We start from the raw sequence: 13,203 nt of genomic DNA, 5'->3' as shown, positions 1-13,203 counted from the left end.
ACCCGTGCCTCTCGGAGTTCTCCGAGAAGCACGATCTAGATTCCGGGTGTTCGATGGAGCCGACTCTACAGTTCCACCTAGCGGTAGTGCTCGCCGCCGACACCCAGCTCCAGAACAATATGATAAGAGTTTCCATGATATACTCTGATGGACTAATGAAAGTATATCATCGAAATATTATTCCGGTTTTAAGGATTGGATATTATCCACAGTAAGTGTTGAAATCTGTTGTGAAATCTGAAATAACAAGTCTTTTAACTCAGCTGATATATCTATTTACTTTAAGCAAGCAAGGCTATGTTCCCTCCTCCATACAAACACAAGAAAATGTGAAATTTCCAAAGCATTAAAATTATCTTTTTTTGCTATTTTGAGAATTACATTGAGTGAACAAATTTTTTTTTAGGAATGTGCTAAAATTAACCAGCTTCATTGAGCTGTATGATTTAATGCATTCACTGCAAGATCTCGCACACTGTCTCGCAGAGGGACAAATTCATAGAGTCTCTCAGATCTGTGTATATTTTTGGAGGTTTCGCGAGGTGCTCAATAGGGAATCAAAGCAAATCTGGTGAAAAAGACGTCTTAAAAAAAAGTTATAACGTTTGTGCGGACCTCGAACCGATGTATCACGTGACAGGTGCACACACTAGCAGGCAAAATGGTGGATTTTCTGCAATGTTTATTTCAGGGAAACAGCTTCATTGAGCTATATTATTTAATGCATTCACTACTGGACATCGTGCCCTGTCCCCTGAGAGACTGCCTATCCATAGCATCTGCCAGATCTATGTCTATCTTTTTGGAGGTTTCGCCTCAAACCTTTTTGGACCTCGAACCAATGTACCACGTGGCATGTGCATAGACGAGCAAGCAAAATGGTGCATTTTCTGCACTTTACTTCATGGGCGAGTGAACTTTGCGATGTCTCCAGGGTTGTTCTGCATTAAGCTGCAACTCATTTATGGATGAAGTAATTTTATTTCATCAATTCATTTTATTTGTTTAACTGCTCTGTGCGTGGTGGCAGATGGGCTTTAAAGTTAAAGGGATCCATTATGGTACGCAGCAACAGCCTGGCCAACCGTTCCTCATCAACCACTTGATTGGAATGCTTGCATTAGTGCTTAAACCATTTGACGAGCGCCCATTGTCGACAGCGGAACCGTGCGATGTTGTGAGTGAATCGTTCACTCACTGTGGACGCTTTTGCTGCGTGATGTCATTCAGAGCGAGTGGTTCGCGCTCCGACGCCCTGAGCGAGTGGGTCGTGCTCCGACGCCTTGAACGAGTGGTTCGCGCTCCGACGCCCTCTTGCTATAATTGCAATGTTGATCCTCGGTGAAAGTGACTCAAGGCTTCTGGGTTGTATATTGTAAGTACTGTCGATGGTAATCACATGACGTGTGTGTGTGTGTGTGTGTGTGTGTGTGTGTGTGTGTGTGTGTGTGTGTGTGTGTGTGTGTGTGTGTGTGTGTGTGTGTGTGTGTGTGTGTGTGTGTGTGTGTGTGTGTGTGTGTGTGTGTGTGTGTGTGTGTGTGTGTGTGTGTGTGTGTGTGTGTGTGTGTGTGTGTGTAGATTATTTTTGATTAAAAATTATTTTTCTCTGCAACGCTTGTCTGATCGATTCAAAACCTTCAACATGGCCGAAAGGTCAACAACGAAGGTGGTATTTCTAAAATCTTCAATTTTCATCTCATTTATATTTCAGGTCACTGAATTAAACTCGCTGATTATTTTTGAGGTCAACATCAGCCAAAAGGTCAACAAAGGCCGAATTTCTAAAATTGTCAGTTTCCATCCGATTGACTTGACATTTGAAGAGTTGCATATTTGGTCATTGAATTCAACCACGAATTTTTTTTTTTCGGTCAAATTTGTTCCATGGATTTTGCAAGTATCGTGCTCTGATTTACATCATTTTCTTGTTATTATCTTGCCAAAACTAAGTTTTTGCAAGATATGTTAGTCAGCTTGTATGTTTTTTTTTTTGTTTGTTTGTCTGCAATCACGTATAAAAAATTCTGCAGAGCACAGTTATCATTGGAAATTTTTGTAACTTCGCATATCAGAGGCCTATAGAGATCCCTTTCAGCGCACAAAATTTTGAAGGTCAAGGTCAAAGGTCAAGGTCACTTTGTCGCAAATCAGGAGAGTCGACGAAACCCTTATTTTTTGAGTAATTTTGATCGGATCGTCTTCAAACTTCATGGGAATATAGTTCATGGTCTAGCGCTCAGCTGATTAATTTTTGGTGGCGATTGGCCTTGACCTTCATGGTTAGCACCTAAGGTCAAACATATTTGACCCCAAGGTCAAATTTTCAAGTTTTAGGAACCATATCGTGTAGTTCCTCAAATTGAACACCTCGATGAGTGCTTTCTAGATATGTCAAGCTTGAGACATTATGACATCATTTGGTGACGTTATGAGGCAAAAGCATATTTTTCATGGTTACTCTGTAGAACGATTCTCATCGGAATCTCTCGTAGGCAGATATTCCTCAAGGAGTCGCTCCTGGTGGATAGCAGCTCTGTTCACCTCAGTGTGACCTTAAAGAAATCACACGTGGTCACCTTTTGGCAAGATATGGGTCACCCTGCGGGTGACATTGGTTTATTCTGTTTGTTTGTTTGTCAATCGCCTGCAGTTCACAATTATAAATCGATAGTCATGAAACTTTACCAAGCTGTGGAGGTAGTCTCAACTGATGCTTGGTGTTGGCTTACAGTAGTGGTTAGGTTGATGGCTTGGGATTCTCAGGGCCTTAATTCAAGCCCCACTGGCCAGTGAATTAACATCAGGGGGGTTGACTCAGCCTGTCATCCTTCCGAGGTCGGTGAAATGAGCACCAGTATACTGGTAATTATCCCTGAGTGTCGAAGGTAACTAAAGAGTTGGCGTCAGGAACGGCATCTGGCCGTAAAAGCATTGCCACAAGAAAGGGTACCATGATTGGAGCCCACAAAAAAAGCTGACCCCTGCTCAAGGATAAAGGCTTTAAAATGGTGTGATGAGAAGTCGTTTCAACTGAGAAGCCTCTCGATTTTGAGGTCAAAGGACATCATGAGGTCACATTTCTAAAAATCGTCATTTTTCATCCGATTGACTTAAAATTTGAACAAGATTTGCATATTGCATCACTGAATTGGGAAACCATTTTTGAGATCAAAAGGTCAAAGGTCAGATGTCTAAAATCATAAAATTTCAATCGGAAAAATAATACATTTTCATCCGATTGACTTGAGCTTTGATCAAGATCGTCAATCTTAATCTTCATGAAATGGAGAATTTGATGTATCCATGGCGACATTTAGAGACGGGTGGATTTTGAAAGTATCGTGTTTTGCACGATATCTTTTTTTTGTCTTTGTTTGTCATGCTACTACTCCTACAGTTCTGGGCCCGGTTGCTCAAAGCATCGTTAAACCTATCATTAGCCTAACGATCGATTAAACCTATCGTTAAATTAACGATATATTTAATGCTGTTGCTCAAAGCTATCGTTAACTTTAACAATCGATTAAATCCCTCTTAACTTTAACGATGGGTCATGGCCTTATTAAAACCTTAATCTATCGTTAGCAACAATGGAAAAAGCAAAATAAACTAGAGGGGGAGCACTCGGTAGAGTGCAAAACCTCCGCCGCCAATACTGCTGGGTCACTTAAGTGAACCTGATATCCTATTCATTGTAGGCCAAAACGGATCAGACTCTACTGAACCACGATTGAATAAACTAAATTGACGCAAATGTAGACATGCCAAAAAAATAAAATCGAAATTTTTTGAAAAAAAAGTTGCAAAATTTCTGGGTTTTTTCTCCAACAAATTTTTTTTGGGGGGGGGGGTTGGAAATCACTTAAAACATGTAGGAATGCAAAAAAAAAAAATTCAAATATTTTTTCAAAATGGCCACTATGGCGGCCATAATGGACTTTGGACCAAGTCCAAAATCTAATGGCATGATCCTTGGACCGTACCTAATGCTCCCACCAAGTTTCGTCGAAATCCATCCAGGAGTTTTTCCGTAATACTGTTCACAAACAAACAAACAGACCGGTGAAAACAGTAACCTCCGTCCATCTTCGATGGCAGAGGTTAACTCAAGCGGGAGCACTCGGTAGAGTGCAAAACCTCCGCCGCCAATACGGCTGGGTCACTCAAGTGAACCTTATATCTTATTCATTAAATATGACATCAACAGTGCTGACAGAGTAATAGTTCTTTTCTCCAACATTTTTTTTTGGGGGGGGGGGCAGGGGGGGGTTGGAAATCACTGAAAACATGTAGAAATGCAAAAAAAAAAAAAAAAAATCAAATATTTTTTCAAAATGGCCGCCATAGCAGCTATATTGGACTTTGGACCAAGTCCAAAATCTAATGGCATGATCCTTGGACCATACCTATAATCCAGGCAAACTAACTTTTGAAATGGAAAAAAATTGCAACAGAATTTATTTGGGCACAGAGGTCTTCTATGAAGTGTCCTGAATAACATACTAAAAGTCCTAAGAAATTACTGCTGCGGAAATCGGTTAAATATGCAAAAATCCAAGATGGCCGCCATAAATCAATAATGTCTCATACCTCCACCATCAGAAAAGATATTTGAATCATTTAAAATGCTATTATGGGGTTATTGGACATGTGGAATCATTAAGAATAGTTTACGACTTGATTGGATGCAAAAGTCATGGAAAAAAAATCCAATATGGCCACTAAAAATCCATATCTTATTATATATTTGCGTGCTAATCTTCACTAATCATCAGTTTGCTATATTTCGGGTATTTATTACTGAAATATGAATCATAGGATTACCTGGTGGTATCTATTTCCTTCAATGTATGTTTAATGTCTCATTTCAGGCAGGCTGAAGAAGCGAGATGTCGTCAGTAACGAGACAGACGTTTTGCATATGTGAAGAATCAACCGGCGATGGAAAACCGACCGTTGTTCTACAAACGAAGGGCAGTGAAGGGGTGAATCGTGCAAGTCTACAGCGTGGTAATGATTTGAAAACTGTACCAGGGGAAGTAGTACATGTTGAATGTCGCCGTACATATTGCAAACCAGATAACATTGAACATGACATAGCATCTCGTCAGCATCAATCAGAAAATCGATCTGATCTCCGTTCATTGCAACCGGCATTCGATATTCAAGAACATTGCCTATTTTGTGGACAATCTGTGAAAAATGACAAGAAATGGAGAGACATTGATGTGTTTCAAGTTAGAACAAATGAGTTACAAGCCAGTGTGCTTCAAGCTTGTAGTTCTAGGAAAGACAAGTGGTCTGATGCGGTGTATGGCAGAATAGCATTTGTGAACGATCTGCATGCAGCAGACGCAATATATCACCAGCAGTGTAGTGTCAATTTCAGGACGGTGAAGAATATTCCCAATAGATTATCTGCAGACACAAAAAGGTTCAAACGTGGAAGACCTGAGACCAAGCGAGCAGCAGCATTCCTGGAAGTCGCACAATTCCTAGAATACAATGACGAGGGACAAGCGACAATCAGTGAACTTGTTACGAAAATGACTGAGGATCTAGTGGACACAGGGCAGGATCTGTACAGTGCCAAATACATGAAAATTAAAATAAAGGAACATTTTGGTGACAGAGTTCTAATGACAGCACGTGGTGCAAAAGACTGTGTTGTGACATTGCGTGACACTGCAAGTTCCATCCTGCATGCATTTCATAAGCAATGTAAAGCTGAAAATGCTGAAGACGAGAAACTGCTGCAAAACTCATTGAGAGTGACGTCAAATCTATGGAGACCTCACATGATTTCTACCCAGAAATAGAAGATGTGGAAAATGAAGAATGTGCTCTGAACTATATTCCGAAGTTACTACAAGTACTGTTGAGGACAATATTTGCTGGACAGAACATTGACATGAAGCTTGCTTCGATTGGTCAGTGTATCATGCAAGAAATACGGCCAAGAGCCATACTAGCGCCTCTACAGATAGGCCTAAGGGTGCAAATGCACCACCATTTTGCGTCACGCTTCTTGATAGACACACTTCATGGGCATGGCTTCTCATGCTCATACACGGAGGTACAGAGGTACGAACGGAATGCAGCAGTTACCCAAGGTATTGTCATTCCTGGGTTCACATCAGAACACACTATGAAATATATTGCTGACAATGTGGATCACAATCTAGCTACTGTTGATGGTACAGGTACCTTCCATGGAATGGGTATAATTGCTGCAGTCACGCCAGGAACACGAGCAAATAAGCATATTCCCAAAGCAAATGTGACCGCTGCAGAAATTGCTGCTGTTGGTCGCATAAACATTCGGTACTTCAAGATCCCTCCAGCATTACCACCTCTTACATATCTACCCCTTGTATTGTTGGAGGCAGAAGATCCAACAGCACAGCTGGATGTCCTATGGAAGAGCTCACTACTACTTCATTCTCCAAGATCAGCATGGGCTGGTATGATGCAGATGTTGCATCATGATCAACACCCAGGAAAGGCCTCAGTGATGTTCTTGCCAATGATTGATCTTGATCCGGGCAATACATCATGTATCTACTCTAGACTGCATTTCGTAACAGCTCAAGCGAAGCGATATGGAGTCACTCCAGTCCTGACATTTGACCAGCCCTTATATTGGAAAGCGATGATTATTATCCGATCTCAGCCCGATGACAGTGATCTGAAGTGTATGGTTCTGAGGCTTGGTGGGTTCCATATGCAGATGTGCTTCTTAGGCAGCATCGGACACCTGATGGCCGATTCAGGACTACAGGAACTCGAGATTGCATATGCTAGCAACACTGTTAGCCACATGTTGACTGGCAAAGCTGGGTCAAGGGCAGTCAGTGGTCACCTGCTGGTAGATGCTGCACTCAATACCATTCTTGTGGCCGATACATACAACGTTCCAGTACCAACTAAGCAGGAAGTTGATGACTCCGAGGCTGTCGGTGTTCTACAAAATCCAGAACTGTCAGATGATGATGAAGAGACACACGATTTAGATACAGACACCATCACGACTGACTTGACTGCAGCTGCGGAACTGTATGACCGAGCAATGTCGTGTACATTCTCTGTGGAAGAGGTGTGTTCATCAGAAGCGTTAGTGCGAATCCAAAGTAAAGTGAATGGGAAGAAGGAAATGATGACTGGGCGCACAGCAACCCTATGGTTACAGTATCTGGAGATGGTGGATATCCTGCGAAGGTTTCTCAAAGCAGAGCGAACAGGAAACTGGACATTGCATCTCAAGTCAGTACGTGAAATGCTACCCTACTTTGCAGCAGCTGGACACAGATTATATGCGAAGTCTGCATATGTATATCTGCAAACGATGACCATGCTGCCCGAAACACACCCTGATGTACATCAGAAATTCGAGGAAGGGTATCATGTAGTGAGGCATAGTGACAGATACTAGGGAGGACTGTTCACAGACCTCATCATAGAGCAGGTGCAAATGAGGAGCGTAAAAACGCATGGAGGCCTGACACGAGGAAAGGGCATGACCGAAACTCAGCGCCTACTGTGGGTCATGTCCATGCGGGCATGTGCCAACATGAACGATGCCATGCAGAAGTTCATTGGTGTGTCATACGAGACCAGTGACCAACACAAGGATATGTCAAAGGCTTGACAAGCTGGAGATGTCAATGACACCCTGAATCTTATCAGCTATCTGGCACAGAGGGATCCATTCGTTGAAAATCCATCACTGTTCAACATCGCCAACGGCATGACGGCCCAAAAAGGAGTCAACGTTGACCGATCAAGGGAAATTGGGGAAGATATTCTCAACTCTATGGTCGGGGTCTCTGTAGAAGATCATGTCTTCAAGAAAGCTGACCAGGCCACGACACTTGGATCAAAATCAACAGTGAAGGTCAAAGGAGAATCTGTAACGGTGGATCCACACTTGATATTTCAGAGGTTGGTAACTGTAGGTCAGCGTTCAGAAGATGTGTCATCCTTATTCAAGTATGAGCTCTGCACTCATCCACCTGCACTGTTTGAATCAGCTGCACTCCCCCTGCAGGCAAATAAGGCAACACTGGCCGATGTGCTCTGGAAGTCTATGAAGGGAGAGCAACGAAATCCCAGTGAAAATGTCCAGTATGTGCTGGATGGTGGTGCTCTACTTCATCGCATACCATGGCCAAGAGGATCGACATTTGACGGTGTGTGTCAAATGTATGTTGTACGTCACACATAAGTATGGAGCTGCTGTCGTTGTGTTTGATGGGTACAAAGATGAGCCCGCAACAAAAGATGCCACACAACTGAGACGAACAGGGGCTTGTGCTGGTGAGACAGTACACTTCGATGGTGACATGATGATTCAATCAAAGAAAGAAGATTTCCTGAACAACAAAGCAAACAAGCAGTTTATTCATCCATTATCTGAGCGACAAGTTGGAGAGAGCTGGCTGTAGCATAGACCAGGCAACGCACGACGCCGACGTGTTAATTGTTCAAACAGCAGTTGCCTCTGCCCAAACAAAAGACACTGTACTGATCGGAGATGACACAGACCTGCTTATTCTCCTACTGCACAATGTCAAAATGGACGCACACGAGTTGTTCATGGCACCAGAGCCTAAACAATCCGCCAAAAGGAAGAGAGTCTGGTGCATAAAACAATCCAGGGAGTTACTCGGTCCTAAACTGTGTGATCATCTGCTCTTTGTCCACGCAATTGCAGGCTGTGATACTACCTCTCGCCTGTTTGGTTTAGAGAAGGGCATGGCAATCAAGAAAATTGAGAATGACCCTGTGTTCTACAATCAGGCCAAAGTGTTCAGTCAACCTGATCAAGCGAATGAGGTGATCATTGCAGCAGGAGAGAAGGCATTGGTGTCAATGTATGGTGGTGTCGAAGACGAAGGACGAGACAGCTTACGATACCGGCGGTTCTGTGAAAAGGTTTCAAAAGGCACCGCTGCCATGGAACCCCAAAGTCTACCACCAACGTCTGGCTCCTCTAAGTACCACAGCCTTCGTGTATACTATCAGGTTATGGAATGGAAAGATTCCTGCATCAATATGAGACCAGAGGATTTTGGATGGAACGTTGTCGACGGAAGATATCTGCCAATACAGACCGACCAACCAGCCGCTCCATCAGAACTACTGAATGTCATCTGTTGTAGCTGTAAGAAGGACTGTACCACCAGGAGGTGCACATGCCGAAAATATGGCTTGCCTTGCACAAATGTGTGTGGAGAATGCCGTGGTGCGAGCTGTACCAACTCACAGTTTCCAGACTTGTCAAATGCATATGATGACGATGGTCGAGTTGGACCCAGTCTAAACGGTGTATCAACTACAATGATCAATCACTGTATTGACAACAGTATCATGGTGTGTCACATTTCTGCTATATTCTTCATGTGATGTGTAGAATTGATGTTGATGAGTGTGTTACTAAAGTATGATGTGGTGAATAAACTTAAAAACACTTACCTGCCTTCATTATACGAGTACACAATTTCATTCAATACAATTTGTCATATAACAGTGCGAATATATGATAAGAAATGGATTTTTGGAGGCCATATTGGATTTGTTTAACGAGTATTGCATCCAATCGATTCGTAACCTATTCTAGATGATTCCTTATGTCCAACAACCGTATAATAGCATTTTAAATCATTCAAATATCTCTTCTGATGGTGGAGACATGAGACATTATTGATTTATGGCGGCCATCTTGGATTTTTGCATATTTAACCGATTTCCGCAGCAGTAATTTCTTAGGACTTTTAGTATGTTATTCAAGACACTTCATAGAAGACTTCTGTGCCCCAAAGAAATTCTGTTGCCATTTTTTCCATTTTTATTGGTTAAATAGGCTACATTGCCTGGACTACTAATCCCCCCACCAAGTTTTGTCGAAATCCGTCCAGGAGTTTTTCCGTAATACTGTTCACAAACAAACAAACAAACAAACAAAAAGACAAAGACAGGGGTGAAAACAGTAACCTCCATCCATCTTCGATGGCGGAGGTTAAATATGTCGTTGGGTATCACTCATCGACCTCTACCCACATACCAAATTTCATCAAGATCGGAAGTAAAAAGTTTTTTGTACCGGGAGGTGTTTTTGACCATCTTCCAGGTTACGTGGCGGCCAAACGGGATGGAAATTCAAAAATCTGTCCGGTTAGATACAAGATAATATTTTTTACTATCATAATCAATAAACAGTTGCCGAATATCTTGTAAGATGGCAGACTAGGTTTTGAAAATGGCGATTTTTATAACTTACGTGACCTCGTGACCTTGACCCTGACAAAAGTTATATGGTTGTGCAACTCATCGACCTCTACCCACATACTAAGTTTCATCAAGATCGGAAAGAAAAATTGTTGACGGACGTACGAACGGACATTTGTTCCGGCTTTATTAGGTCATCTCAGTAGAGATGACCTAAAATGGCAGATACCTGATGGATGCAGCTTTTGGTGGCCATCATCAAAATCAACCTGTTTTTCACTCGTGACTTATTCAAACAACAGCCATTTGATATCTACACAGATGAGGAACCTCGAGCACATATCGCTTTGGACGCAGGGAATTATGGGATAGGATGTCCTAGGGTCCATTTGAGAATCAATCCTTAAATATTTAACGATCGATTAGCTTACAAGAGGTTTAATTGACCTTTGAGCAACACTGTTAAAGACTGTCATTTGCTAATCTATCGTTAAGGAATTTAATGATCGATTCAGCCTAATCGATCATTAAATTTAACGATGCTTTGAGCAACTGCGCCATGGTCCAATTACATCCAGACTTTCTACATAGGATCAACATGACCCCGATTAGTGTACAGGGGTGTTTTTTTTAATCTTTGTCGGTGGTCTTGGGAGGGGAAGGGGGGGAGGATGTGGAGACGCAAATATTCTCCATGTAAATGTGCATCATGCAGAGTGCCGCCTCCAGGTGGGGGGGGGGCATTACAAGTCTCCAACATTTATAGTACAGTATTCCTGGTCCCAGCACAGTATTCCTGGTCCCAGCACAGTATTCCTGGCCCCAGTACAGTATTCCTGGCACCAGTACAGTATTCCTGGCACCAGTAAAGTATTCCTGGCACCAGTAAAGTATTCCTGGCACCAGTAAAGTATTCCTGGCACCAGTAAAGTATTCCTGGCACCAGTACAGCATTCCTGGCCCCAAGACAGCATTCCTGGGCCCCAAGACAGCATTCCTGGGCCCAGTACAGCATTCCTGGCCCCAAGACAGTATTCTTGGCCCAGTACAGCATTCCTGGCCCCAAGACAGTATTCATGGCCCCAGGACAGCATTCCTGGGCCCAGTACAGCATTCCTGGCCCCAAGACAGTATTCCTGGCCCCAGCACAGCATTCCTGACCCCAGTACAGCATTCCTGGCCCCAGTACAGCATTCCTGGCCCCAAGACAGTATTCCTGGCCCCAGCACAGTATTCCTGGCCCCAGCACAGTATTCCTGGCCCCAGCACAGTATTCCTGGCCCCAGCACAGTATTCCTGGCCCCAGCACAGTATTCCTGGCCCCAGCACAGTATTCCTGGCCCCAGCACAGTATTCCTGGCCCCAGCACAGTATTCCTGGCCCCAGCACAGTATTCCTGGCCCCAGCACAGTATTCCTGACCCCAGTACAGTATTCTTGGCCCAGCACAGCATTCCTGGCCCCAAGACAGTATTCATGGCCCCAGTACAGCATTCCTGGCCCCAGTACAGCATTCCTGGCCCCAGTACAGCATTCCTGGCCCCCAAGACAGCATTCCTGACCCCAGTACAGTATTCCTGGCCCCAGTACAGCATTCCTGGCCCCAGTACAGTATTCCTGGCCCCCAAGACAGCATTCCTGACCCCAGTACAGTATTCCTGGCCCCAGTACAGTATTCCTGGCCCCAGTACAGTATTCCTGGCCCCAGTACAGCATTCCTGGCCCCAGTACAGCATTCCTGGCCCCAAGACAGCATTCACTCCAGTGGAGTGAGGAGTTTTGAATTACAGGAAGTTGGTATGTTTTTTTTTGTTGTTTGTTTTTTTGTTGTTTTTTTGTTTTTTTGTTTTTTTGTTGTTGTTTTTTTGGAAGTTGTTTTTTTGCTTAAACAGAGCCGTCAGTTGCCTATACACCGCCCAAATAAAGGTACTGCATCGTCCGGCGGGTACTTTGCTCGTAATATAAATTAAAACTCCATTAAGGTACGGTATGAGCCTGATGAGAGCTTGGTTTCCTCAAGGTGGATTCTAAACCTCAAACTTTTGGATGATAGTCCAGCGTCCATGACAACACCACGGCCACGTATCCCACACTGTACACGAGTCCACCATTGTACACACTGCATAAGCAAATAGCACACAATTATTTCACCGATAAACATACTTCCAAAACGGGAGTTTCTCTCAAGGAAGAACAAAAAATCCCCATCCGCAGCACAACGGTTTCCACAACACAAGCAATGTGACATGAAAAGGCACACGTACCCGGGTCACCGTCTGTGTCACACTTACTCGATTCGGTTCCCGCCTCTTTTCTACTGAGGTGATTCACCGATCTCCCTTTATGAAGCTTCCAATTAATTTTATCGATAATTCGGCTCGAAGAGGCCCTTCAAGATACTCCCAAGAAGAAGAAGAAGCCATTTACTCTTAAATCTGAGATATTTTTCCCGCCAAACTCAAACCAATGGCAAACAGTGGTTTGAAAATACCACATGCTTTATACACTACAAATATATATATATAAATATAAATATATGAATAAAGCACAAATTTAGCTTTCGAACGTTAAACCGAGCACTACTTACTTCGAACGATATTTGTTGACGTTGTTGTTGCTCTAATCGGAAACCGAATAATAATTTCCTGTTTCGTCTGAACCGAATAAAAATTTGTAATTGTTTAAAAAGGTGGATATATGAAGAAGTCAAACATTATAAAGTCCAACATTATAGCCCGAAAATGATGTGTTGTAAATGGACATGCCTTTCACCCCTCAATAGATTTCCAACTTCTACACCGCACATGACAAAAAAATTCGGACAATGCAAGAAAGAATGAAGAAAGAAAGTATTCGTAGGACGTAGATCACTGTGCAAAGTGATGTTAAAATCGAAATGATACATTCACCGTATTTTAAATGTAACACCTTAATTAATCACACACTTTCTATAAAATTTAAGTCGAGATATTACAGG

The 13,203-nt window shown here is 42.9% G+C and overlaps 1 protein-coding gene across 6 annotated transcripts in view; it reads right to left on the bottom strand.

Annotated features, from left to right (window-relative positions):
* Positions 1 to 12,875, bottom strand: part of SRBD1 (S1 RNA binding domain 1) — a 117,574-nt gene extending 104,699 nt beyond the window's left edge. For 2 of the 6 annotated variants that reach the window (XM_085894156.1, XM_085894162.1), the window contains exon 1: positions 12,390 to 12,507. In XM_085894156.1, coding sequence (XP_085750282.1) covers positions 12,390 to 12,474 — 85 coding nt within the window. In that variant the 5' untranslated portion in view covers positions 12,475 to 12,507. Of the gene's footprint in view, positions 1 to 5,031; positions 5,114 to 12,389; positions 12,697 to 12,813 lie in introns of those variants that run through there. The other 4 variants (XM_085894159.1, XM_085894160.1, XM_085894161.1 and 1 more) reach the window with 4 other exon arrangements.
* Between the last annotated feature and the right edge of the window lie 328 nt (positions 12,876 to 13,203).

Source organism: Eptatretus burgeri, chromosome 9, assembly GCF_056783735.1.
Source record: "Eptatretus burgeri isolate ZD-2024b chromosome 9, Ebu_testis_v1, whole genome shotgun sequence".
In the NCBI taxonomy this organism is placed as follows: domain Eukaryota; kingdom Metazoa; phylum Chordata; class Myxini; order Myxiniformes; family Myxinidae; genus Eptatretus; species Eptatretus burgeri.
Note: the sequence above shows the minus strand (reverse complement) of the source record. Positions and strands in the feature narration are given on the sequence as shown.